Source organism: Myodes glareolus, chromosome 22, assembly GCF_982192425.1.
Source record: "Myodes glareolus chromosome 22, mMyoGla1.1, whole genome shotgun sequence".
Taxonomy (NCBI): Eukaryota; Metazoa; Chordata; class Mammalia; order Rodentia; family Cricetidae; genus Myodes; species Myodes glareolus.
Genome location: NC_142047.1, coordinates 48,833,605 through 48,860,219, shown reverse-complemented (window position 1 = coordinate 48,860,219; position 26,615 = coordinate 48,833,605). Strand labels below are relative to the sequence as shown.

General features: G+C 52.4%; 1 protein-coding gene and 1 long non-coding RNA gene across 2 annotated transcripts; one reads left to right on the top strand and one right to left on the bottom strand.

The window, feature by feature from the left end:
- On the bottom strand, positions 1-20,735 carry Wfdc1 (WAP four-disulfide core domain 1). The gene is made up of 7 exons (XM_087900464.1): positions 20,316-20,735; positions 9,312-9,501; positions 7,922-8,005; positions 6,933-7,073; positions 3,589-3,630; positions 1,568-1,641; positions 1-567 (listed from the first exon to the last, which is right to left on the bottom strand). The coding sequence occupies exons 1-6, from the start codon at positions 20,433-20,435 to the stop codon at positions 1,583-1,585; spliced, it is 636 nt and encodes a 211-aa protein (XP_087756590.1). The 5' UTR covers positions 20,436-20,735; the 3' UTR covers positions 1-567; positions 1,568-1,582.
- On the top strand, positions 20,357-25,370 carry LOC148118540 (uncharacterized). The gene is made up of 4 exons (XR_015736007.1): positions 20,357-20,496; positions 21,121-21,366; positions 22,196-24,312; positions 24,925-25,370. It is a non-coding gene; the product is annotated as an uncharacterized LOC148118540 (long non-coding RNA).
- Positions 25,371-26,615: the final 1,245 nt, after the last annotated feature.

Genomic DNA, 26,615 nt, shown 5'->3' with positions numbered 1-26,615 from the left:
TTTTGATGTAATCACATCTTTGCTTTATTGTGTACTGGGATGGAGTTAACTATCAGAAAGTTTTCAACAAACTGTGCTGTGCTTACAGATGCCTAAAATAAACTGACTCCTGAAGTGTGAGCCAACACCAGCTACGTAGTCATTGGAACCGAACTACCTTCTTGCCTCCAGAGGGTCATGACTCTACCAGCCCTGGTGGTCGCGGAGACCCTTGCAACAGATGTGCGCACACGGCTGCGGCTCGGGTCTGATAAAGGAGTTCATTTCTACGGTGTGGTGGGCAGATTTATTTTGGGAGCAATCGGGTTGCATGTAGGTCTTCACAGTCAAAATCTTCAAAAGTCACCTAGAAGCTGCAGGCTCATGTGACCAGGGTGCCAGGCAGGGACCCAGAACTTGTCGGGGGCTTCCCCCAAGTTGCCACGCCAGGCTGGGTCACACTGGGATTGGGAGTTCCTGGGAGCTCTGGAGTTCTGTTCTGTGGCACTGGGCATGATGTCAAGGGTCGAATTCTTTTCCCGTTTCCAAGGCTTAGCATCTGGAAAGCATAGGAAGAGTCCTCAAAGGCTGCAAAGGAAGCAAAGGGGAAAAAATACAAATGAATGGATTGTGGGCAGGGCAAAGAACACAGGCCTTTTAAATTTCCATCTGCCCTGAACCCATCAGGAGCACCAGAAAGATGTGTTTCTGCAAAGATGAAATCCTTAAGGTCCCCATGGTCCCTGATTAGCTACTGACCACCCTTTCCCATCATACCCATTTTGTAGACAGGAAAACAGGTTTGGAGAGTTGAGACATTCTCTTAAGGCTACAGAGTAGGGAGTGTGTTGCAGCACGGCTGTTTTGCTGGGCAGCCCCTATGCAGAGAGCCTCCTTGACATCCCTATCCCCTCAGCATCCTCTCGGTGATTCCTCACAGCTGAAGTGATGTACCGTGGGGACCGCAGTCTCCACATCCCTCCCCTGGTGCCATCGTGTCCTCCAGCCTGCTAGTCCAGGTGGTACCTTTTCACCCCAGCTTTCAATTGTGGGCTCAGTGTCCCCTACACACACACCTCAGGTCTTCCTCACACTCGTTGGAGGCAGCTCCCACACCTTGCTAGTCATTCCCTGTGCGGTCCTTGGTATATCTGTGGCCTCCTTGTTGATGTACCAGGTGGCTGGTTTAGACTTCCTTTTAACAGAATGTCAACCCTACTTGTGGGATTTATCTATCATTCCCTGTGGTGTCTAGTGGAGACCGCCGGCTACTGCTGAGCAGTGGGGTTCAGAAGATGCCACAACTAATGCTGAATCAGGGGTGCTGGCACCACAGCAGTCAGACACGCGCTCCCTACAGTACTGTCTTGCAGAGTGGAGGGGAAGACACGATTTGTGGGGCAGGAAGGCACCACTGGCCTAAGCGTGGAGTCGTGAAGGCGGCAGACTAGAAACGAGGTTAACTGCCAGGTTTGGGTTCTGCTTCTGACCTACTGGGATTTGTAGGGATTGTGACATTCTGATGTCGCCCTCTTGTGGCCAACACGGGAACGATGGCTGTCTAAGCCACCAGCTCACCTCCACTTACCTGACAGTCTTTGCTTTATTGAAAGTGCCTCTGTTGTCCCTTTCCAGGTTCGGCCACATTCTTGGAGTCCCCTTCTGCAACGAGAACACAGCTGCAGGGCAGATGTTCTGCTCAAATTCTCCCCTCGCGCACCTTGTGAGCACCGGAGGTAGCACGGATGGATGCTTTGCACGGCATGGCAGGCTGCACGCTCTCCTCTTGCCTCAGCAGGGCCCTGCCTGCATTTCTTTGTTCCATCTTTAGGATCCTGGGGACTGAGCCCAAGGCCTCAAACCCGCTAGGTGCTGCACCTTTGAGCCTTAGCCTTGGCCCTCCTGCCTACCCCATTCCTCAGCTCACTCATCATGCCCTGCAGCCACGGGGGACAGCCACACCTCCCCCTGATCACCACACACATCCTCCCACTGCCAATGCCTCCAAATCCCAAACTGAGCTTTCTTGATCCCTCCTTAGGAAGCGCTTCTCTTTAGAAGCTCTTCCGGTCTAAAGGGTCCTCGTGGGATCTGGCATGTGACATCTGGAGCCTTTGTCACTGGTACCATGAAAGAACCACATAGGCTTTATGAGTATTTGAATTTCCTGCCCGAGCTACTCTGTGACAGGAACTGGGTTCAATGTGTTGGCAGATGGAGTCACAGCCTCCAGCCCTGAGTGGTGAGCAGTGACTGATAAAGACACGCTGTATGGATGGAAGGGTGATGGATTGATGGTAGGCAGGTAGATGAGTGGATAGGCGAGTGGTGGATTCATGGCAGAGTGAGTGGGCAGGTAGATGGATGAATGATGGATGATGAATGATAGATAGACAGACAGACAGACAGGCAGACAGACAGAGATATAAAAGAATGGATAGATAGATAAAAGAATGGATAGACAGAGCTGTAGAGATTGCTCAGAGGATAAGAGCACTGACTGCTCTTCCAGAGGTCCCAAGTTCAATTCCCAGCAATCACATGGTGGCTCACAACCATCTGTAATGAGATCTGGTGCCCTCTTCTGGCCTGCAGGCATTCGTGCAGACAGAACACTGTATAGGTGATAAATAAATCTTTTTAAAAAATGGATAGGTAGGGTAGATGGGTAGAAGAAAGGATGGAGAGAGGGATGGGTGAATGGGTAGATGCATGGATGAGAAGGGAGGATCAGAAAAGGGGATGCAAGAAAGAATGGAAGGATGGAAGAATGGATAAGAGGGTGGATGGGAAAAGAGGTAGATGGATGGGTGGGTGGGTGAGTGCATGGATAGGAGATTGGATGGGTGGGTGGATGGATGGATGGATGGGTGGGTGGGTGAGTGCATGGATAGGAGATTGGATGGATGGATGGATGGATGGATGGATGGATGGATGGATGGATGGATGGGTGGGTGGGTGGATGGATGGGTGGGTGGGTGGATGGATGGGTGGGTGGGTGGGTGGGTGGATGGATGGGTGGGTGGATGGATGGGTGGGTGGGTGGGTGGGTGGATGGATGGGTGGGTGGATGGATGGGTGGGTGAGTGGGTGGGTGGATGGATGGATGGATGGGTGGATGGATGGGTGGGTGGGTGGATGGATGGATGGGTGGGTGGGTGGATGGATGGGTGGGTGGGTGGATGGATGGATGGGTGGGTGGGTGGGTGGATGGGTGGGTGGGTGGGTGGATGGATGGATGGGTGGGTGGATGGATGGAAGAATGGATAGGTGGACGAATGAGTAGGTGTATGTATGAATTCTCATATAAAAGAACAACCGGATAGATGGATGGAGGACCATCTCCTCCAGTGCCCTGAGGGTAGTGGACACAGCTGTGCCCATCCCCGGATCCCGACACTAGGGTGAGGACATGGTGGCCCTGAACCCTCTCTGCCTCACATCTGTCCTGCCCAACATCATAATAACAGGGCTCGGCTTTATTTCTCAAACCTAATTGCCGTTTTGTTCTCTAGCTCAGCCCTGGACTTTGATATCTCCGTTGCCTCTTAAATGCTTGCCTCCCTTCCTCATGTCTTCTGCAGAGAAAGAGTGCCTTCTCCCTCTTACCTGGGTATTGCTTGTGAAGCTTCTGTCGCAGGATCCTCCCCTCTGGAAAACAAGTGGGAAGAGAAAGTTTTCAGACGCTTGCTCGGGAGGCCGTGCTCGTCAGTTTCCGGCTGCAGCATTGCACAGATATTTTGACATTATTTTGAGGGTCAAAGGGGACCTGAGGCCAAAAATACTCTCCTGACTGACTCTGGGAAGTGGTGAAGAGCCTGCAATTTAGTGTGTGTATGCATTCAGGTGTATGTGTGTGTGTGTGTGTGTGTGTGTGTGTGTGTATGAGAGAGAGAGAGAGAGAGAGAGAGAGAGAGAGAGAGAGAGAGAGAGCTTGGAAGTCATAGAAGAACACTGTGTGTCCCGCTCTACCATTTTCTACCTTATTCTTTTGAGGCAGGGTCTTTCATTGACCCTGGAGCTAGACTGGCAATCAGCAATCTCTCTGGGTCTGCCTCACCCACCAGGTGTGTGGGATTTCACACCTGGCCAAACTCAGGGTTTTTTTGTAGCTCCTCATACTTGCTAAGCAAGGACTCTCTTACACACTGAGCCATGTATCCAGCCCCAGCAATTAATTCTCAGATGACTCAAGAAAGCACGTATGTCCATTTCTATTGAAGAAGAGGGAGGGAGAAGAAAAATGTTTTAACAGTGATGTGTGGAGGTGGAAAAATGCAGGCCCATGCCCACCTCGTCTGACTGTCAGGAGATGGACAGGCGTAGTTGCAGGGCCTGACTCAGGAGGTGATTACTTTTGAAATTAAAATAGCTCATTCTAGTAAGTCGGTGCCATCCTGACAGGTGGTCAGGATACGCAAACATACGTCTGCTCCTTCTTTAGTAACTATGAGGTCACCTAGGGAAGGGTGGTCTTCAGCATACGTGAACTAGAGCACCTTCTCTGCCTAGACAACAGAATGCTGATGATCCAGTGTCTCACAGTGATAAAGCCATTGACTGTGTGAGTTTTGCTTTTGGATCATGTTGATAAAGCCTTTTGTTACCTTGTCCCCCCCTTATGTTGGGTATAAAAGCCATGGAAAAATAAACACGGGTGGGGGGTGGATTTCAAGATCTCAGACACTGGAATGCCCTCCCGATACTTTCTATGTTTTCTGTCTTATTATTTTTAAGCGTCTTCATATTCTTTACATATGTTTCTTCAGTTCTCATGTTCCTACCCTGGTAAGAAGTATTTTTGTCGAGGCTGGTCCTTGACAGTGCTGGGCCTGGAGAGATGTTCCCAGTAGTGTTCCTGCAGCGTTTTTGTAAGTCTGAGATTACTCTGAATATGCAATTTAAAAACCTTGTTTTTTTTTTTTTTAAACTGTATCTCTCGGTTACTGTGGCATATGTCTTCTTCTGTCTGTTGGGAGTTTTGCCCTAAAGGAAGGTGAGGGACTTTAAGATGACTCCAAACTCAGATATAATTACCACCAATTATTCCTAAGCAACAGCCCTGCAGTCAAAGCTGGGAGAATTTGCTTCCACATGGGAGGCTGGAGGTGTTCCTGTGGGAGGGGGGCATGCACAGCACACGTGGGCCTGTGCAGGTGCAAGCACACACAGGTGCATGCTCAGGTCTATATATGCCCTTTGCAGCTGGTGGGGCAGGTCCCTGACCTGATTCCTCCCTCTTATTGTGCCTGGGCTGGAGGTGGCATGCACGCAGTGAGCTTCAGAATCTGCCCCTGCAGTGCCTACTGCATCACCCCAAGCCCCACTTTACAGATAGAAAAACTGAGGCTGTGAAAGCCTATGGTGACAGAGCAAAGCCACACCCAGGAAAGAAGAAGCAGGCTGCAGATGCTTCCCACGTTCTGAGTCTGCACTCTTGCCTCCCTTGTGCTTCCTTCTCAGGCTTGGACATGGCCTGCTCTCTCTGCTCAGCTTCCCCCAGGACGTGGGTTCCTTTGGACTGGGTTCAGACTCCCTAGAACTGGTCTGAACCGGTTTGATTTACACCAGTCTTAGAAACTATAGAATCAATTGAGCAAGATCAGCGGACTACAAGGACCTTTCTGGGGCTCGGATGCAGCTCAGTTTGGAGAGTCGCTGCCTCGCTACACAAAGCCCTTTGCTCCATCCCCTTGTGCATAACCCAGTACGGCCATGTCTGGTGTTAGCCTGTAATCCCAACACATCAGGGTAGAAGAATCAGAAACTTAAGACCATCCTTAGCTATAGTAAGTTGAGGGTCTGGTTCAGCCTGGGCTACGTGAGACCTTGTCAAAAGAGGCAGGGATTGGGGCTTCCAATATATGAAGCATCCTTAGCCCAGCTGGGGTCTCTCAGGGAGGGCATCCCTCTGTCTCGCAGCCTCTGACAGCTGCCTGCCTTCTATGTCTGCAGGTCCACCCCCACTACTTCCCTCCCTGTGACCTGGCGTCCAGGGATCGGCAGCCATAAACGGGAACATTTGTGGAGTGACAGTGGTCATCATGTGTGTAGGGTAGCCTGGCTGTTTCTTACAGAACCCCAGCTCACGGCTTGATCACCCTGCTCTCAGCCTATTCCACACCGACTGGAGCCTGTGCCTCCACTGCTTCATCCACGACCTCAGCGACAGATGTGCACCGATGGTCAGCTGCCATCTGAGAAACAAGGATTCTCAGACAATTCAGATTCTAGGAGGTTTGGGCCACATGATGGCCCAGCAGGTAAAGGTGTCTTCTGTGTGCCCAAGCCTGAGTGTGAGTCCTAGAACCCACATAAGGGTGGAGGGCGAGCCTGGAGTCCTCAAAGTTCTCACAGGTCACATGTGTGGCATGCGCCTTCTCTGCTCTGCCCTGCGTGGGCACACACATACACAATAATAATAGATTTTAAAAATTCAAATTCTGTGGGGTTAAAGACAGATCTAGAGATGGGTATACAAGATCCAGTGTTCCCCAACAGCTGGCTCCACTCCCAGAGCTCTGCACCTATGTTCTCGTCTGATCCCATGACAACATGAAGTGGTCCCCATTGCAGGGGAGTAAACTGAGGCTCAGAGAAATGAAGAGACTGACCCCAAGGCCACCCAGGTAGCTGACTCAGAGCTGGAGTTACAAGGAGGAGCAGGACACAGAGGGGAGGGAGCAGGAAGTGAGGCTAGGGGACTCTAAGCCAGCCTGAGGTGACAGGCAGTGGGCTGGGAGGGGACCAGGGCAGACTAGACTGGAGCCAGGGCAGACTGGGGCGGGGCCAGGGAAGGTGGGGCGGGGCCAGGTTAGACTGGGGCAGGACCAGGGAAAACTGGGAGGGGGAGGGAGGGGGCAAGACAGCCTGGGGGGTGCAGGGCAGACTAAGGTGGGGCCAGGGCCGACTGGCTGGGCCAGAGCAGCATTCGGAGCAGCAGCCCCACTTACCCGCTTGTCGGCGCTGCTTGACGCACTGCCCATGGTTAGGTATGCCCTGGGCTGGGTCCCCTGGGCGCAGGATGTGGCACTCATAGCCTGAGGGACAGAGTAGTGGCTCTGCCCCATCCTCGGTGGTGCTGCATGCCTCTGCTGTGGAGGGACACAGGCCAGGTCTCAGATGGAAGGTCTGGGGAGCAGAGAGTGCACCCCATCCAGAAAAGCCAATTTCTAGCCCCACCCAGATACCAAGCCGTATCTGTGTCTCTCACACAGTGCACACATGGACACTCAGACTCTGGGACATATTTGTACATACATGTGTACCCAGAGAGACCACCTCCCACCTGCTTCCAGACTCTAAGCGGCACCCAGACACTCTGAGAGAGCAGTACCCAGTGCACACGTACACAGTCACAGTATCCTAAACACACCGTCACCCAAAGAACCACATGTGAATACATGTACACAGGCATACCCTGAAACATGCACACACAGCTATAGTCACCCGTGTATACACAAAACACCCCAATTAACACATATATACATGCTTTTTCACACATGTGCTTAAATACAGACACACACGCATTCAACCATATCCACAAGACCAGGTGTAGCATACCCTGATGGACATGGTTCACATGAGGGTGTGCAAAGCCACAGGTACAGCTGCGGATACACATGTACAGCCCGACCTCTGCAAACCCCTGGGCCTCACGCCTGTGTTTCCTTTAAGAAATCACCCTCCATGCCCCATCCACATAAGGATTCCTTCTTTATAGGTGGCAATGAGGCCCTTTAAGACTTTAGGGGTCCCAGATCCCCTTTCTTCTCATTCTCTACTGAGATGGAGGCTCACCATCAGGGAGGGTCTCACTGTTTTTTTTTTTTTCACTCAGGCCACAGAAACCAGGCTGAGTCCCCAGCCGGCATCCCTGCGACCCATAGAAGCCCAGTGAGAAGAAGGGGCTGGCTCTGACTTGGGGACCCATGGTAGGTACCTTGTAACACCTCCTCAGGACCATCCAGCAGCCAGCCGTTGCCACCAAGCCATCGGGGTTTGGGCTGCACCAGCCAGTCTAGAACTGACAGAGAACAGGGTGAGAGGAAGGGCTTGCTATGGCAGTTCAGCATGACCAGCCCTGAGGGAGGGGCATCTCACCTCATCAAAGAGGTGAGATTGGCTCCAGCACACTGCCCTGGGGGACATGCTACAGGCCCCCAGCATCTAGGCCACCGTCACCCTCCTGTACCCCAATCCACAGCCAAGTGCTAAGGCTGAGAGACCTGGGTCAGATGTCATTGTTGTTATCGCTAACTGACGTCACCACCCCTGCCGACAGGAAATGAATGAATGACTCCATGTCCACCGAGTGCCTTGCATGGATCCAGAGACCTCAGTACTGGGATACGGGAAGGAGTAGAGTAGCTCACCCTCTGCCCTGTGGGGCCGACTCCAAGTGGGGGACACTAGGTACAAAAACAGTAAACCCAGACATCTGCAGCGGGAAGAAGGGGAGGACCTGCTGGAGGAGGGGCTGCCGGCAAGGGAGCACGCTCGCAGAGGAGGATCCCAGAGCTGTGAGGAAGTGAACCTTGTAGGTGTCCAGGGAAAATGTTAGGGGCACCCAGGTGTCAGATCAGGGTTCCACCTGTGCATGCAAGGGCTGCCTGGGAATAACTAGGGGAGCTGCCCAGCTGGGGACACGGGGCACTCACTGGTCAGGGATTTTAAAGGAAAGGATCAGGATTTTATTACTATTATCTTTTGAGACAGAGCCTCACATGGCTCAGGCAGACTCTGAACGCCTGAGAACAACCTTGAACTTCTGATCCTTCTGCCTCCACCTCCTTGAGTGCTGGGAGTACAAGTGTGTGCCGCCACACCTGGTTTATACAGTGGTGGGAATCGAACCCAGGGCTTTGTGCTTGCTAGGGTTACCAACGGGGCTACATTACCACCCTGTATATAAAGATATACGTGCGTCTAGAATGTTTACTTTTGGGGTGTGTGGGTGCATGTGGAGGTGGTGAGCGTGTTCTCTCCTTTCACCATGTGGGTTCTAGGGATTGAACTCAGGTCACCAGGCTTGGTTGCAGGTGCCCTGACCCCTCTATCCCAAACTCTCTTACAGGTTGAGCCATCCCACAGACTGGACCCCTATTTAAAGGGTGGAATTTCACAGTGGTGACCTTATCCCTGGAATGTGTATATTCCATGCTGGAGGCTCCATGCATGCAGGCAGGTGAGGCAGTTGCATCCTGCAGGTATGGTGGAGTTACAGCTGAAGGCTGCAGGTGAGCACCCAGGCTGGGCAGCAGTTAGCTCAGCACAAACACAGCTCAGCTCCTTCTCCTCCTCAGCCCAGCACTGGATCCAACTCAGCTCACCTGGTGGAGGTGGCACAGCCTCCAGGCAGGCATAGGCACAGCCATTGTAGCAACAGCGCCTGTGTCGTGGACACTCGGAGTCGGCCTGGCAGCGTGTGGCCTGGCAGGCACCTGGAGGCAGCGTCCGTGGGGGTGGTGGGCAGCGGTCTGCACGGGGCTGCCGGGGGCCTGTTGGTGAACCCTCTTCAGCCTGTGGGAGATAGTGGAAGGGCATCGACCTAGGCTCTCAGGCCAAGCTTCCTCCCTGGGAAAACAGTTACCCTGGCAGAAACTGCTGCTAGGGCAGGTCGGGACTGGAGCAGTTCTGGGGCTGACTTGCTGTTTTTCTGAGTCCCCAAAGAGATGGTTTCAAGAGGGAAGCAGAAAGGACAGGAGGAGGGAAGGAAGAAGCCATGGAAGAAGGGTGTTTTCGGAGCTGGACCAGTAATCTACATTCTAAGTTATGATCCCCATGAGATAACTCTCATCTGTCTGTCTACATGTGTTTATACATATGTGGGTATACATGTCAATGCACATGCAGATATTAAACATGTATATTTCTGTATAAACATACCTTTTTTTTTTACAATCCATTAACATGTTTAGAGCTTTAAGAACTCACAGATCACACACAGACTATATAATCCCTAACATCTTGGATAAGTCTCACATGCTACTAACATGGAGGTGGCAATGGCACTGGAGAACATTCGTGTACTCTCTTTTGTTATACTAATCCAAAGCCAGGCAAAGCAGATGCCTGGCGTGGGGAGCCAGAGAGGCTTAACTATGCCCTGATTCATCCAGTTCTATCCAGTTCTGCTCTGTAGTTTTGGTGACTTCAAGTCTGGGTCCTGGGAGTTAGCGTTCTGCTATGTGCCCCTTCTCCATGTGGCGACAACGCAGCACCTCTCTCTTTGGGTTTTGTGATGAGACATGCACAGTGCCCAGCGTGACATTTGTCCCTGAATGGAAACGAGCTAGGTGCCACCGGGGGCCACTCCTACAAACTAGTCCTTTGCCCGGAAGACTGCTCTGCCTCTATCTTCTGGCTGGATCACCTTCCAGTCCTCAGCATATACATCCTCCTGAAGGTGGCCTTCCTTCACTAGCAGATGCATGGATCTTTCTGGTACAGTCCTTACCCTTCTGTGCTGCCATCTCTGGGACTGTGAACACCATGCACTACTGCTGATGTCCTGCAGGGGGAGTGTGGTCACAGGGAATAAATGCTGCCCCCTTGTGCCCCCCCCCCCCACGTTGGCATCAGAACAGTCAGTGGCTTTCGGTTTCCTAACCAAAAGCTGACACGTAGATGGAACCCAAAGCAGGCAGGGTGGGGTCAGCTAAGATGGGGTGCTCTGGCTACAGCCTGCTTCACCCAGGAAATCTCTCTCTTCTTGCTTGCACAGATTGTTCCTTCAATTAGTGAGAAGTAGGGGGCTCAGTAAGGAGCCTGACTTGTACGCGTGAGTGCCTGAGTTCATTTCCCAGAACCCTTGTAAACACCCAGGTCCACTGCAAAGCGCTGGTCTCCCAAGTGCTGGGGAGGCAGAGGTGGGCCAGCCTGGCCTACTTTGTGAGTTCCCTGTCTCAAAAAACAAGGTAAGAGCTGGGCAGTGGTGGCGCACGCCTTTAATCCCAGCACTCCTGAGGCAGAGGCAGCTGGATCTCTAAGTCTGAGGCTAGCCTGGTCTACAGAGAAAGTTCCAGGATAGCCAGGGCCCTTATACAGAGAAATCCTGTCTCGGATAAAATAAAATAAAAAATAAAAGAACAAAACAAAACAAAAAAACAAATAAAAACAACAACGAACAAACGAAAAATCAAAAGTGAACAGAGCCTGAGGAACAACAGCTGGGGCTGTGCTCTGACGTCCACACCAATGCACACACCCGCACCCGCACCTGCACCCACACCCTCACTTCTCACACATACAAATATCTACCCCACACGCACACACATCTGCCCCCATCTCTACAAGTCTACCCATAACCCTACATATATACATCTTTCCCCCAGACACATGCAAAAATAAATAAATGAAGCAAGGAAGCGAATGATTAGAGAAAGGCATTGCTTCGTGGGTGTGGAGAGGAAAGCCGGACGCTAGAAGTCCCCAGAGACTCAAGGGAGACCTGTGTGGGCCCTCCGACCCCTGCAGTCTTCGGTCTTCAGCATTCAGCCCCTCTCTGTCTCCTACGTTTGTACGCTGTCCCCAGTTGCTTGGAAACTGCCAGCAGGGGACATAAGCCCTCACCCTCCACTCCACATTCATCATCTACAGGATTAAGTGAACCAGTCCTAATCCTGATCCACCATGACAGCCATGCGGTCCCTTCAGAGGGTGTCTGAGAGTCACTGGGTACTGTCAGGGGAGGTGACGGTTTTCTTCCCAGCAGGACCTGTGTGCAGGCACCGTGGTGCCCGAGGCCCAGCAGTTGGCCTCTTCTCTAACCTCCCTGGCCTCCTGTCTCTGTGGGGGGCAGCCTGAGTGAGGGGTCCGCCGAGAAACAGGTTTTATGCCCGCCGCTGCTGTCCCATGGGAACACAGCCTGATTCTCACGGTAGAGATAAGCACCACCTTACTCTCCTTCCTGACAGCAGAGGCCCCCTGGGGACTGAGAACTGAGGGGCCCTGAGTAAACAGTTTGGAAGAACACTCCGTGCCCTACAAGGTGTCACTTAGAAAAGCTCTCAACAAAGGTGCTTCCTGAGATCTGAGAACTCAAAGAAACAGGGTGTACTCTGCAGCCCCTCCCGGTCTCAGATTAAAGGCTTGACAGCCCCAAGGGTCAGGCCAGGACTGGCTCACCAAACCCCTCATCCTCTCCCACCCATCTTCCCTCCCATCTTCCTACTGCACCCTCCCCAGAAGTTCTGGTTGTCCCCTGCAGCTGTCCACCACCTGCCTGGGTGGTCACTGTGTACTCTGCTCACACTCAACACCTTCTCCAGCCTTCTGTCACTCTTGGATGTACCTATGTGCATGTATGTGCACATGTGTGTGTACACTGTGTATGTATATGTGTGTTGGTATCTGTGTGTTTGTCTGGGTGTCTGTCTGTTTCTGTGTATTCCTATCTCACTAGGACACCACAATCTAAAGACTAGACAGGGCTAGCCCATGAGTCATATTCCAGAGGCCACCATGATGCTACCGGTATCTCTGACTTGCATCCATCATGCCCTTTGCACGTGCTGTCCCCTCTCTCTGCTGCTTTCCTGACACCCTGGGCTCATCCTTCATGTTTGGACCCAGGAGCTGGGTCGACCTTTAGGCAGACTCAAGAGGAATGGGACCAAGGCTGGCGGAGTTCAGATTAAGGGCTCAAGTTTAAGAATCAGATCAGTTTGGGGTTGAACCTTAGAGTCGTGGGATTGAGTCTACAGCAAAAAAAAAAAAAAAAAAAAAAAAAAAAAAATCACCAATTTACCCAAGACTCAGTTTTCCTTCTCTTCATAATGGGTGCGATAGCAGTAGTTGCTGTGGTTGTGATAGGACCTGGCCTGTGAGGTGCCCAGCTCAGCACCCACACTGCTTCACCCCAGGTAGCAGTGACCACCACTGCTTCTACCGCGTTTGACTCTGGGTTCAGGGACCTTCCTTCCTATCTGTATAACATTCTGTCAACAACCTACCTCAAGGCCCTTCATCACTCCCTGCCTCCATCCCACACATCTCAGGGAGTGATTGGTTGGGCACCCACAATGCCACAGACTGAGGCGTGATGCTAAGACAGGTTCTACACAAGCTTGCAGGGCTGGAGAGACGGCTCGGGGGTTAGAGCACTGGCTGCTCTTACAGAACACCAGGGTTCGATTCCCAGCACACACATGGTTGCTCACAACTGTCTGTAACTCCAGTTCCAGAGGATACAGTGCCCTCTTCTGGCTTCTGTGGGCACTGCATGCACGTGATGTGCAGGCAAAACACCCATAGACATAAAATCTTAAACACAGAAAAGAAGGAAAAGAAAAATGTGTCCCTGGCCCCAGAGGCTCTGGTCCAGCTGGGCACAGAGGACATTCAGAGACAGAAGACCCCCCCCCAATAGTGTAGTGGGAATGTGACAATCTCACGGTAACAACCTCACAGTGACAACCTCGCGGTGACAGAACTCTTGGGAGAGCAGGGGAGGGGCATGTGGCTTCTGTGCCCACACGGCTCTCTGACAATTGCTGGGTGTGGCCTTATCTCTCTCTCAGATGGGGTCTCTTGATGGCACTGTCCCACAGTGAAGAAACCGAGGCACATGGTCACCACCCAAGGAAGCGCTCAACTCAGAATCTGGGCCGTCTGGTTCATGGCTGTGGCCTGAAGCCATTCCTGACAAGCTCTTACCCCACGCCGGGGCCTGTAGCATGCCCTGCTGAAGGTGTTATTAGCCCACTTTACAAATGGGGAAATAGAGGCTTGGGACTAGAACAGGCATCTTGCTCAAGTCAATGTGACTCTCCAGAAACAGAGGCAGATTGGATCACCCCGACTCCTCCGGAGCCTAGCTCTGAGGGTCCTTCATCTCACACACTCCAGCTTCTACTCTCCTGGGGAACAGCCAGTTCAGGACACAGTTAGCCATCTGCCATTCTCATCCAGGTACATTCTAGAAACAGCTCATTCCCAACTCTGCTTGTAGTCATAACCCACCCTTCTTTCCTGCCTATATTGTCACTGGCTAGAAACCAAACAAGAGCACATCAAATCCCTCACAAAAGCCAGAGGCTCAGCAAGAATGACAGCATCCTTCAGGAGGGTGTTGCCCCCCCTTCCCATGCTGTTCAGCCTTCATCTGTGCCCCCACTAGGGATTATATATATATATATATATATATATATATATATATATATATACTCTGGGTACCACTCAGATGTCTCTCAGCTCTATATGCCAGACTCAAGTAGAGCGAGTCCCCTAAGCTCTTCAGTAGTTTGGTGGCTATGTTTAACCTGGAGAGAGACTCTAGTACCTATAGAGGTTGACAAAACCCTTTTTGGTTGATGCTGCCCACAGAAAATGACCCTGCAATGGGCGTTAGAGGGAAGAATCAGGAGGTTCAGGCTCAGTGTTCTCTAACAACCAGAGGAAGCCGGGTGGATAAGTGACGGCCATCTCAGGCTGGAACATCACATGGGCCTTGGGGGAAGGACAAGAACCAGCCACATCCCCAAACCTGCTGTGTGTCATCACATGCAGATCGTGTGCAGAGTGAATCCCCCCCCACACACACACAAGGAACCCATGGTGTCTCTGCAGGTGACCCACAGAGACAGAGCCCTTGGGTGGCCTCTGGGAGAGAGAAAGCAAATGCCCATTGGGTGTGGGTCTCCTTTGTGGGGGGAGGGAAGGAAACACTTTAGAAGCAGAGAGAACTGGTGACTGCATGACCCTGTGCGTGTACACAAATATACACACACACATAGGTACACATACAGAAACACACACACATAGATACATAGAGAGAGACACACACAGATACACATACAAAGAGATACACACAAGGCACACACATAGATATATACACAGAGACACACATACATATATTCACATATAGAGAGACACTTAAGTAGAGACAAACACACAAAGATATACACACAGAGAGACACACACATAGATACGCACACAAATACAACACACACACAAACATAGATACATACCAGACATAGACACACGCACATAGATATACATCCAGACAAACACAAGACACATATACAGACACACCCCAAGGGTTTGTCTTGGGCCATGGGTGAAGCTTAGTTGATAGTGTGCTCGCCTAGCACGCTTAAACACCAGGGTTCAATCCCGGCCCTGAATGAACTGGATATGGTGCACATGCCTGCAACCCCAGCACTTAGGAGGTGGAGACAGGAAGATGAGAAGTTTAAGGTCATACTCAGTGACATAGGGAGTTTGAGTTCAGCCCGGGCAACATGAGATTCTGTTTCAAAAAACTAAAAAGTAAAAATAAAAGAATGTCTTATGTTATACAAGGTACAACTCAACTTAAACATTTTTAAACAATATGAATAAAAAGAAATGTGTGTTGTGGACAGGGCTCATGAGAAAGCAGAGATCCACACAGATAAGTGATGTGTGGAGGGGATGGTATGCAGACTGTCCTCGACACTCCAGTTCTGGGCTGTTTGGAGGGTAAATATCAGTACTGCCCCATTAGAGAGAACTGTGGAGTGACCTCCATCTAGGGAGCTGGCACCCCACCTGCAAATTTGCGCTCACCCCACTCCTCCCCTACACTCTCCACCCCTTCATTCCATAAGAGAGCTTTGCCCTTCTTTGGAATGTTCTAGAGACTTCATAGCTAGACCAATAAAAATGTCTTCCAGGTCTGGTTTGCATGATGGAGGAAGAAAGCCAACTTTCCTTGGAGCCCCACTTGCCCTTCCTCTGGAATTCGGACGTCAGAGATCTAAAAATAAGCATCTCCCTGGCCTGTAGCGCTGGGGCTCAGAGTGAGGATGCCCTGGGCCTTTATAGCAGGCTGTGGGGCTCTTCCCAGAAGGGTGCTCCGAAGACTTCAGCTGGAGCGGAGTTGCTGTCAGCTGCACACATGATGCCCTCTAGAACTTTCCATGCCTTCCTTCATGCTCTGGGTGGCAAGAACACCCTCTTCCTGAGCCTATATGTGCAGGACTCTCAGTTGGTTCTGAGGAATTCTGGGCTGGACCCCAAGACACTGCCCATCTTCACTTGGCCCAGTTCCAGCTTGGGCGGACTCTCCCCTGATACTAAGCAAGCCAGACCCACCCTAGGAGCAACCCTTCCACTTCCTTTGTCTTCTGCAAAAGCAGCTAGTGAAAAGATAAACAAATCTCGCTGATAAGAGCAACAGAGCAAAGAGTGCAGGCAAGACACCCTGAAAGCAAGCACGAAGTGGGGCGGTCTCTGGGGAAGGGGTCAGTGCCTGCACTCCCAGCTGTCACGGCCCGAAGTACCGTCATAGGTTTCACAGCTATAGAGACAATACAATACATACCCTAAACATACATATGCATATGTGCATATATATGTTTACACATGTATGCAAGTTTTCACCCATAATATCTACACACACATCACTCAAGCGAATACACACACAGACATAGACACGAGTGTGTGTGTATGCACACGCAAAGTGGTGCCAGGCACAGACAAAGGCCTGGTCTTTTTAGTTTTTATTTTTATATGTGTGTGGGTATTTTACCTACATGTATGTCTATGAACCATAGTGTGTGCTTGGTGCCTGCAGGGTCCAGAAGAGGGCGTCGGATCCCCTGGAACTGGAGTCACTCAGTAGTGAGCCACCATGAGAGTTCTGGGACTTGAACCCAGATCCTCTGGAAGAGCAGCCAGTGTTCTCAACCTTTGAACCATCTCTCCCGCCCCAACTCTGGGCGTTTCTTGAACCCACAAGGCACCTGTTCCTGATTTCCCCACTGCAGACACGGAAACTGAAGCTCCCATAGAAGACAATCCTAGGGAACTTGCTCTGTAGACCAGGCAGACCTCAAACTCAGAAATCCATCTGCCCCTGCTTCCTGGGTTCCAGGATTAAAGGTGTGAGCCACCACTATCCGGCATCCCTAGGTATTCTTTAGGGCTTCACGTGAGAAGACAGGGTTAGTGTTCCTGTCTGTCCCCTACTGGGAGTCACTCAGGAAATGAACAGCCTTGCTCTAGAAAAAAAAAATTCAGTCTCCAGATACAAGCCACGCCACTGAACAGCTTCAAGGTGGGATGAACCAGGGAGGGGGCATAGGTACACGTGACTGGCAGGGTTTAATGACCATCTCACCTCCATTGCCTGGGCTGTCCACCCTGGTGTGGCTAACTCCAGGCTATGAAAAGAGGAGAAATATAAAGTGTAACCTCATTGTCTCCCACAAGTCCACAGATGCATAAGTGTCAGAGCCAGCGAGAAAGACAAAACAGCCACGCCCTCCGAGGGCTGTGTATCAGATGAGCTGCCCCCTCAACTGTGAGCAAGTGAGTGGGCACTCCGGTACTATAACAAAACACCTGAGTAAGTCAACAGGAAGGGAAGCTGGAAAGGTTCGCCTGGGCTCTGGGTTTCTGAGGTCTCACTCTGAACGCTGTCTTGTTGTTTGCCCGAGAAGCAGACCGTAGCAGAAACGGAGGGGAGAGCCGGGAAGTGGGGAGACAGACAGCTGAGAGGAAAGGCAGGGACAGGTTAAACCTTCAAATTCATGTCCCCAGGGAGCTCTTTCCTCCACCAGGCCCCACCCTCTCAAGTTCTCAGGACATCCTACATCCTGACTCTCCATCCAGGTATATGCCCATTAGGGGACTGATCCACTAACCCACCCAGTCCTCAGGCTCTGACCTGTCAATCACCTCCCACAAGCCCCTTCTGTCTCCACGACTGCATTAGGGATCAAACCTTCAACACACGAGCCTTTAGAGAACGTTCTAGACCAGACTGTAATGAATTCTCCATTGTAGATATACTGGAGTTAACGTTTAACTGTGACCCTGTTCTCAATAAAAGTAGCTCCCCTTAGGCTAAGCCTGCTCCAGATGCCTGCAGCTGGAGTCCCAAGGTCTGACCAGCCCACCATCATCAAAGAATCAGCACCGAGCAGCAGGAGGGGAGCAAGGCTACGCGAGCATCTTGCCTCTAAGCACATGTGGACTGCATCTCTCCTGGTTACTTTCAGGTTAAAGGACGGCCTGAGACCCAGAGAGGGGCAGCGAGTGGCCCAAGCCAGCACAGATCCTCGATAGGTCTGTGCAAAAGAACTTCTAAGGCTAGCCTCTGAGTCACAGCCTGGCCTTCCCCGGGGTGTGTTCTCTCCCCCCACTTTCTTTCACTCTGTCCCCTATGCCTGTCTGGGCAGCAGGGAGGGGCTGATGTCTGTGGATAAGGTAAAGCCCAGGGATTGTGTCCAAGGGGAGCACAAGATACAAAGAGCTGGGCCTGGGAAAGGTACAAAAGCATCTTTCCTTGCAGCTCGCCCCTCCCTCGGGCCCTCCTCCCAATCCAACCCCCTCTAGATGGCCTCTGGCCTCTGAGCTTCAGGTCCTGCTGAGCCTTCCAGGAATTCCCCCCTCCTTCCTCCTAATTTTTTTTTTTTTTTTTTTTTTTGGAAACAGGGCTTCTTAGTGTAGTCCTGGCCATCCTGGAAATCTCCTTATAGGCTGGCCTTGAACTCAGAGATCTACCTTCCTCCTGAATGCTGGGATTAAAGATGTGTGCCACCATACCCGACTTCCTCCTAATTCTTAATCATTCCTCAAACTCCCTTCAGGATAGCCGCCTCTTCCAGGAAGCCTTTGGAGGTTACGTGTCTCATATGAACGTCATCTCCAATCCCTTTACTCTCTGACTCCCCTCCTGCGACTTTCTGACTCGTGTCAAAAATATCCATCTCAGTAGGGATTAGTATCCCAGCCCCATGCTTCTTGACCGGGCAAACTTGTATTTCCCCTTCAAAATCCCTCGTCAAATGTCTCCAACCTTAGAAGGCCCTTCCTGTTGCTCCTGGGCAGAGCTGATCAAACTCCCTTTCTGTCCCAGGCACGCTTGTTTTCACATCATACACAAGAATGTCCCAGGTGCTGATCTGAAGGCAGGAACCAGGCAGGGAGTCCAGCAGCCCCAGCCCCAGGAGCCTGAATCCCTCCCAGGAGGCAAGCACTGGTACTTCACCATCCCTTGATTTAAAGCCTGTGAGACACACCAGCCATTCTGAGTCCTGGGCGCTTTCTGCACACCAAGCCGCACATCTGCCCAGGTGTGTGAAGTGTCATCACAGGTACGCTGTCCCCTCGACCTGTACTCCTCTGGAAGGTGCCCACCTTACACCCACCCCGGCCCTTTCCTCATTATCTGTCTCCTCGATGCTCAAAAGCTCACACACCCCAGGGCTTCCTTCCTCCCATTGATGCTCTGCTGCCCACCCTGCTGCGCAAACACCCCAAGCAGGCACTGGCAGACAAGTCCCCCACCCAGGACAGTGTCTGCCAAACAGTGGCCCTCAAAACACCAGCACCAGAGTCTGGGAGATGCCTCCGTGGATGCTGCACCTGCCATGCAAGTGTGGGGCCGGAGTTGCAATCTCCAGAATGCCTGTAAAAGCCAGCGGCAGTGGCAGACACTTGTAACCCAAGGACTCGGGAGGCAGGCAGGATGCCCAGGTCAAGCTGGCCTGCTAGACTAGCCCACCTGACTGGGTTCAGGGAGAGACCTTAGTAAACTAAATGGAGCAATCGAAGTCAAGCAACTGACACCAACTGCCAGCCTCCACAGGCACTTGCACATACGTGTATGTGCACACCTCTAAACACACATGCATGCATGTCACACACAACAATAGCAACAAAATCTCCTATTTGCCTAGAGGAACACATCACTCTATCTTTTGCAGAGGAGATTGTTGGGGTCCAGAGAGGTCAAACAACTTGCGGGAAGTCACACAGCCAAAGACAAGCTCTGCCTTAGACCCAGCCATAGGGCTCCCCCGTGCCTGCTTCTCATTGACTTTCTTCTCAGAACCTTTCTAGGGATTGCTGTCATTTGTCCCCAGGTAGCCGGCTTCCCCCTCAAGGGGAGAGCTGGCCTCTTCATCTTGTACCAACAGGTTGCCATCTAGAGCTTGGCCGGCATACTTTCCACTAAGTGGTTCCTTGCTTGAGCAAGACACCACAGCCAGGCTTCAGGCACTGGGGGTGGGTGGGTGTATTGGGTGGGGGGACATTAAATGCTCAGTTTCTCCTCAGACTCTTACTAGACTCTGCTTTCCAGGAAGAAGGATGCTTCAGCTAAGTTTCAAAAGGCAAAGTCTCCCTGTGGGGCAGACATGTCTCTTCCTCACTGCTGGCAGGAGAGTGTCTTCGGGAGGGCACTGAGTCCCCTCTGCCAACCATTCACTATAGCTCAAACTGAAGACTCCCACCCTGCTGAGAAACCACAGCATTTGAGGACCTGGTGACCCTTGGGTCACCTCCCACCCACAGAGCCCCCCCCCCCCGCCCGTCCCTCCTCCTCACATCCTGGCACTTACACGGGACTTCTCGACCAGCCCAGAGGGCAGCAATGCCTCCCAGGTGTCCTGCGCAGAGCTGGTGCCCAGTAGCAGCATGAAGCCCAGAGACCAAAGGGCCTTCCTGCCGCAGCAGCCCATCCTGAGGCTGGTGGCAGGGTTTCCTTCAGCACGAGTGACCTCAGCAGGCCCGGGAGAGGAGGTAAAAGGGGTTAAGGGGGAGGAGGGACGCTGGCCTGGGTGGGGCCTGAGAGCAGACGGACCAAAGGACTTTGCCTGCTTCAGGCTTGGTCCTCCGCACAGGGTCTCTGGGATCCTGTGTCCCCACCCAGCACCTGCGCCCCGGGCGATGGCTGGTCCTCAGGTTATTTTTAGCCCACCCTGTAACTCCGGTGATGAGGGTGGCTGTAAGTTGGACAGCTCAGCACGAATGGCTGGGCAGAGGGAGGAGGGGGGCACCGGCAGAGACGTGGCCGGGAGGGGCCTGCCACTCCTCTCTAACCAGCACGCTGTTGCTGCCTCGGGCTGGGCTGGGCTGGGGCTGCTGACTGGCTGCTCTCAGCACTGCTGGTGACGGTCCACTTTAGAAACTGCTTTTGGGGGTGCTGCAGGGAGAGGACAGGGGACCCCAGGAGCCTGTGACCCTGGTATGGGGAGGCAGATCATGGGTTCTTTATCTCTGGGTTCCTGCTCTGATGTGTCCCTGGGATACAGTGGGACTGACTGCCCAGTAAAGCAACTTCGTCCATCTGTCTGCGCTGAGGGTCCCGATGCCGGGAGCCACTCACAGTTTGCCCATCACCAACATGGCTGCCTGTGCATGCAGAGAATGGATGCAGTTTGGATGCTCATTTCTCAGAAGAGGACATAGAGGAAGAAGAAGGTTCCGTGCTTGCTCTGACATCACGCAACACTGTGCGGTGAAGGTGTGATCCCAAGCCCCGAAGACCACCTGAGGGACTCTCCTGAAGGAGGTGGGGTCAGCCCAGTGGCACTTGCAGGGGGTAGGAGTACAAGCCTCAGTTCTGCCACCTATGAGAGGACCCTGGGGCACAGCCTGTGGACCATGAAGGTGGGTCTATCCTCCCACCCACCACCATAAGCACCTGGGACCTGGGGCCCTTAAAGCAGCTCCCAGCCCCCGTTTCCCTTCTCCACATGTGCCTACACTACATTCTTGGACAGCAGGCTCTTGGCCCAGTTTCTAGGCCTCTCCGTGGGTGGTCTGGCTTCTGCCTAAACTGGGATGATGCTCTTGGACACCCTCCTGACCTCCCTCTGTCTTAACTGTGCCAGGTTTCCTAGTTCCCCACCGGGAAGGCTTTTCCTCCCAGTATGCCCCCATCACACACAGCATTCCCTCTGGTCCCACAGGCCCCTCCGGCAGGACCTGCATTTCCAGTGTGGCTCCTGATAGAGTCTCTCCTATGCCACCACCACTGGGCGCATCTACACTGACTGGAGGGCTGATCTGTGTTTTCTGAACTAGACAAGCCAGCTCCACTGGTTGGGTTTTTCATGGTTTTCTTGTTGGCCTCTTTGGTCACTCAAGGGTCACGGATCTGATCCATCAAACTGTGTCCTTGAGCAGTAGATGAAAATTGCTGACCCTGCTGTGCCTGACGCAGGTGCTGCTGGGGTCCCCTTCCCATTTTTTTTGCACTTGTGCCGTCTAATCCAACACACAGGCATGGGACCATTAAGCATGCATCATATGGCAGCTCCAAATGAGGACTGTCCTAAGTATAAAGCAGATGCCATGTGCCAAACGCAACCTGTGCATGTGTGCGTGTATGTGTGTGTGTGTGTGTGTGTGTGTGTGTGTGTGTGCATGTGTTTGTAGGCCAGAGGACAACCTCACTCACATTGCTCAGACACTGACCATTCACTTTATTTTTTAGATCGTTCCTCACTGACTGGGAACTCTCCAAGACGGCTGGGCTGGCCAGCCAGTGAACACTAGGGACCCTTCTGTCTTGGCTTCTTCGGCGCTGGGGTTATGGGCACACGCTGCCATACCCTCCTCTTGTATTTGTCCTGGGAATCCAACTCAGGTCCTTGTGTCTGCTGGGGGAGCACTTTACTAGCCAGGCCATTCAGCTCGGCTCTCACAATGGCCCCAAAGCACTTTGTAAACTGGTGGGGAGCGGGCATTTTCTTGACATTTGCCTGGGACTGCATTGAAATGACTCCACTGGGTCACATGGAACCATGACTGTGTCTGCCCCCCCCATTTCCTTGTATGGTCATATGGCTGCGAGGAAATTCGGTCACTCTTCTGTGATACCTCATCGCCCTCTAACACATCAACCTCTAACACTCGACTTCCCCCACGCAGGCCTGATCCAAACCTTGATCTCACTATGAGCCGCCCGCCCGTATGACTCCCTCCTCCGCATCAGGCCATAGTCCTGAATCGAAGCAACTGAATGCGGGTGTGTGTGTGTGTGTGTGATTTTTCTAATAAGCTCTCTGTGTAGCATTTGGAAGCTAAAGGGGAGTAAAGAGGAGGTTGGAGACCTCTGTACCCACTGCCACATCTGGACTTGAGTCTTGATGCAGTGAGGGAGCTGAACCAGGTTGCCACAGCTGCTCAACATGTGGCCATTTGTCACCCTGGGGACCCCACCTGGGAGCTGTCTGAACCTCCTCCAGCTGTGCCCAGCACCTGGCCTATATCCAGCAAGTGCTTGCTATTGCTGAGTAAACTTAATCCTCTTAAGCACAAAGATTCTTCCTGCCCCTCAGATTTAGTGACGGGTGGTCTTCAAAACCAGGCCTGCAGTCTGAAGTCTTAAGGTGTGACTAAACTGACATTTGTGTCCCCTGGATAACACGGAAGGGCCAGGCATACATTAGGTGCTCAATAGATGCTCTTGGGTTGAGCCACCAGACCTACAGTGGTAGTCAGAGTCTTGGAGTCTCCACTATGGTAAGGAATAAAAGGACCCTGCAGAGGCTTGGGGACAAGAAGGTCAACTGTTCTGGGGACTTCAGGGGACAGAACCACGGGAGGTCAAGGCGCTTGAGGAGCTGCTGGGCTGACAGCGCTTTGTGTGGAAGTAAAAAGGTCCAAAAACAAACAGAACAAGTCTGCCTGGGGAGCCAGTTCCCCTTTTGATCAGGGATTTGATGTGGCCGCAGGATGACAGCCACTGGATGCTTCCAGCAGGGCCTTGTGTCCTACTGTGAGGTCAGGACCAGCCCCTTTCCCAGCTCCAAGTCCCAAGTTGCAGAGATCTTTCTAGTTTGTGTGACCCAGACAATCTGGACTTTACCCCAGCCTGGTAGGATGCCTCCCTGTGAAGTCTCCAACCTGTGAACCTTCCTGCAGACTTGGGGGTGAGCCTTCCTCCAGTGAACCCCCGGGGGCGGGGGTTGTCTCTACCAAGGAGGAGCTACCTCAGAGAAAGGAGAAAACATAGAGAGCTGTGCTTGGGGACTCAAGGTAAAGGGACACAGCCACCACTCAGGGTCGCCGTCCTCCAGGGAGACACAGTTTCAAGCATGCTGATCAGACCAGGCAAAAGTGGTAGTGTCTCATACCTCATACTCCAGTGGGAATGACTTCTGGCACAGAGAAATATGGCGTAGGAGGTGTGGAACCCATTCATTCCCTCATTCATTCAAGCCTGTGAATATCTACCTGTGTCAGGCTTGAGGACACCAGGGAGAGGGCCCCAAACCCTGCTCTGTGCCTCTGTGGTTTAAGACCAAGTGGAGGACTCAGATATCAACCCACAGTTCTGATAAACATAAGGATGTCAGGCCTTATTCTGAGGGTTTGGACAGTGGCCTTCCATTTGATCAGCCCCCACTCTGTTCACGGGGTCAACATCCTATCTCAGGTGAACACCTGGTGTATGAAGAAGAGTCACTCACTTAAAGCTAGGCATGATGGCCCACAACTGTCCTCCCAGCCTCTGGGAGACGGAGGCAAGAGGATTACAAGAGCTACAGAATGAGGCTGGGTCTCAAAGCGGGAGTACTAGTCTCACAGTCACTGTGACAGTGTCAGGTAGGTGGCCACACTGTCTCCATCCTGCTGCGGAGGCTGGGGGTCAGAAAGAGGAAGAACTGGAAAGAGGACACAGCAGAGAGGCAGAGTGGGGACCAGATGGGGACCAGAGCCTGCTAAGAACCACTGTGCCCTATGACCACGGGAGGTCACTTGAGGTGTGGGGCTGAAGTCAGAGGCCACGGGAGGCTTAGTAGGGGCTGGGCTTGGTTGGGGGCGGGAAACAGGCAGAGAGGAACTGAGATCCAGATTTCAAGGGTCTGGAGCATGGGGAGGGTAGAGAGGATGCAGGCCGGGGACCACAGCCCTGGCTGGTTGTCCCCAAGTGCTTGGGCGGTGCCATAGGGACCCATTGTTTTGCCAGATCGAGGCTGGCTTGCTGCTGGGAGCCCTTCCTGTATTAAAAATACGCTAACAACACCCTTCTCCCCGTGAATGGATAAAAGACCAGTTTTAATCAAAGCTACATCACATTCTTTTTTCTTTTAAAAATTATTCTTTTTGAGAAATGGTCTCCTACAGCCCCAGGCTGGGCTTGAACTCCCCATGTAGCTGAGGGTGACCTTTGAATGTTCTTTAAAATTATACTTATTTACTTATTTATTTTTGGAGAGGGACACAGTAGCATGGGTGTGGAGATCAGAAGGCAGCCTTTCGAGAGTTCACCGTGTGGATCCCATGGAGTGGACTCAGGTTGCCAGATTTGGCAGCAAGCACCTTTACCCACAGAGCCATCTTGCCAACCCTGGAACTTCTGATCCTCCTGCCTCCACCTCCCAAGGTTACGGATATGCGCTGCCATATCGAGTTTATGTGGTATATCCTTAGTCCCTTGCCTTTAGACAGGAAGAGACATTCAGAGATGTTAGCAGCTGTCGGTTGAGAAACTTGGGTCTTGTGTCCAAGCACATTGCTGTGTGACCTCCGGCTAGCCTCTAGCCTCTCTGAGCAGAGAGCCGGAAGACAGAGCTGACATCTGACACATCAGCCCCATGATGTGCCCTGGAGCAGCGCCTTACCCCTGTGGCTCCCTTGCTATGTTCAGCGAAGGGTGCGTGTGTGTGTGTGTGGGGGGGGGGGTTGGGTGCAGGGGTAGAAAGAATGAGGGGGTTGAGGAGGAGGAGATGGGGAGGAGCGGAGGGTGGGAAAGGCCTCCCCAGTTGTACAGGGTGGCTGCCCCACTGGCTCCACTCCTGACTGGGAATGGAAACAGATGTTGCCCTGGGCCTCCTTGTCCTTGGAGACCCTGGCCACCCGGCCACTGACCTCCGCTTAGCATCTTTTCACTTACAGTTCACTGTCCTCCTTGCCAGGGAGCTCTCCACTTCCTCCCCAGCCTGCAGCAGCCTGCCCTTCCTTCCTGCTAGCCCAGATTGACCCACCCAGGGCCAGGCTGTGGGAACTGGTCCCAGGATCGGCTCTGGGTCCTTGTCTTAGGGATTGCTGCCGAGAGGCTCCCCCTTTTTAGTCAAAGGACATCCAAGGCCAAAGGCACTAAACCCCAAGGCTGGGTTGGTCTGGCAGGGCCCTTGGCCAAGGCCCCTGCACTGCGGACTCGGGCCCCAGCCAGGTCCCGCCTTCCTGGACTCATCCCCAAGCTTAGTGGGTGACCCGGCCTTTCTTTGTGTATATTTCCCGCTGGAAGCAAATCTGTGCTAAACCACAAGGAAGGCTGCTCCTCTAACACCAAGGGCCTTTGGCAGCCCCCCTCTTACCCTGGCAGCACTTCAGTGACCCCTGCTGGAGAGTCTGAGACCATACCACATCTGGGTTTAAAATAAGCCTGTGGAACCAGAAAACTGTTCAATGAAAACAGACCTGTGTGTTTTCATACATTTAATCCCAGCACTCGGGAGGCAGATGTAGGCAGATCTCTGTGAGTTCGAGGCCAGCCTGGTCTACATAGTAAGTTCCAGGCCAACCAGGGCTACACAGTGAGACACTGTCTCATAAGAAGAGAAAGGTGGCCTTTCTCCACCTGTAACACTGGGCCTCATGTCCCTCCAAGCTCCCTCGTGTTTCTTCCACCCCAGTGCCCTCCCCACACCCACTCACTTTTGGTCCCCACATCTTGTCCCAAGCTGGAGAATTGGTGCTTAGTGTGGGGATGTTGGGAGGTGGTGGCTCCTTTAAGAGGTGGGGCCTAATGAGAGGTCTTTGGTCTCTGAAGATAAGCCTATGGGAGGATTAAGGAAGTTCTCAATGGGATGCTGAGTCAGCTCTCACAGAGTGGATTGTCAGAGAAGCACATGCCTTCCCATCAGCCTTGGGATCTCTCCTGCTCACTCCCACAGTGACACTCA

Bases quoted from the DNA above. Each gene is read 5' to 3' on its own strand.
- Wfdc1 (XM_087900464.1), bottom strand. From the start codon at position 20,435: ATGGGCTGCTGCGGCAGGAAGGCCCTTTGGTCTCTGGGCTTCATGCTG. The intron at 9,502-20,315 runs GTAAGTGCCAGG...TATCTCCCACAG, and splicing joins GGCTGGTCGAGAAGTCCCGT to GCTGAAGAGGGTTCACCAAC. The intron at 1,642-3,588 runs GTAAGAGGGAGA...TTCTCGTTGCAG, and splicing joins GCTTCACAAGCAATACCCAG to AAGGGGACTCCAAGAATGTG.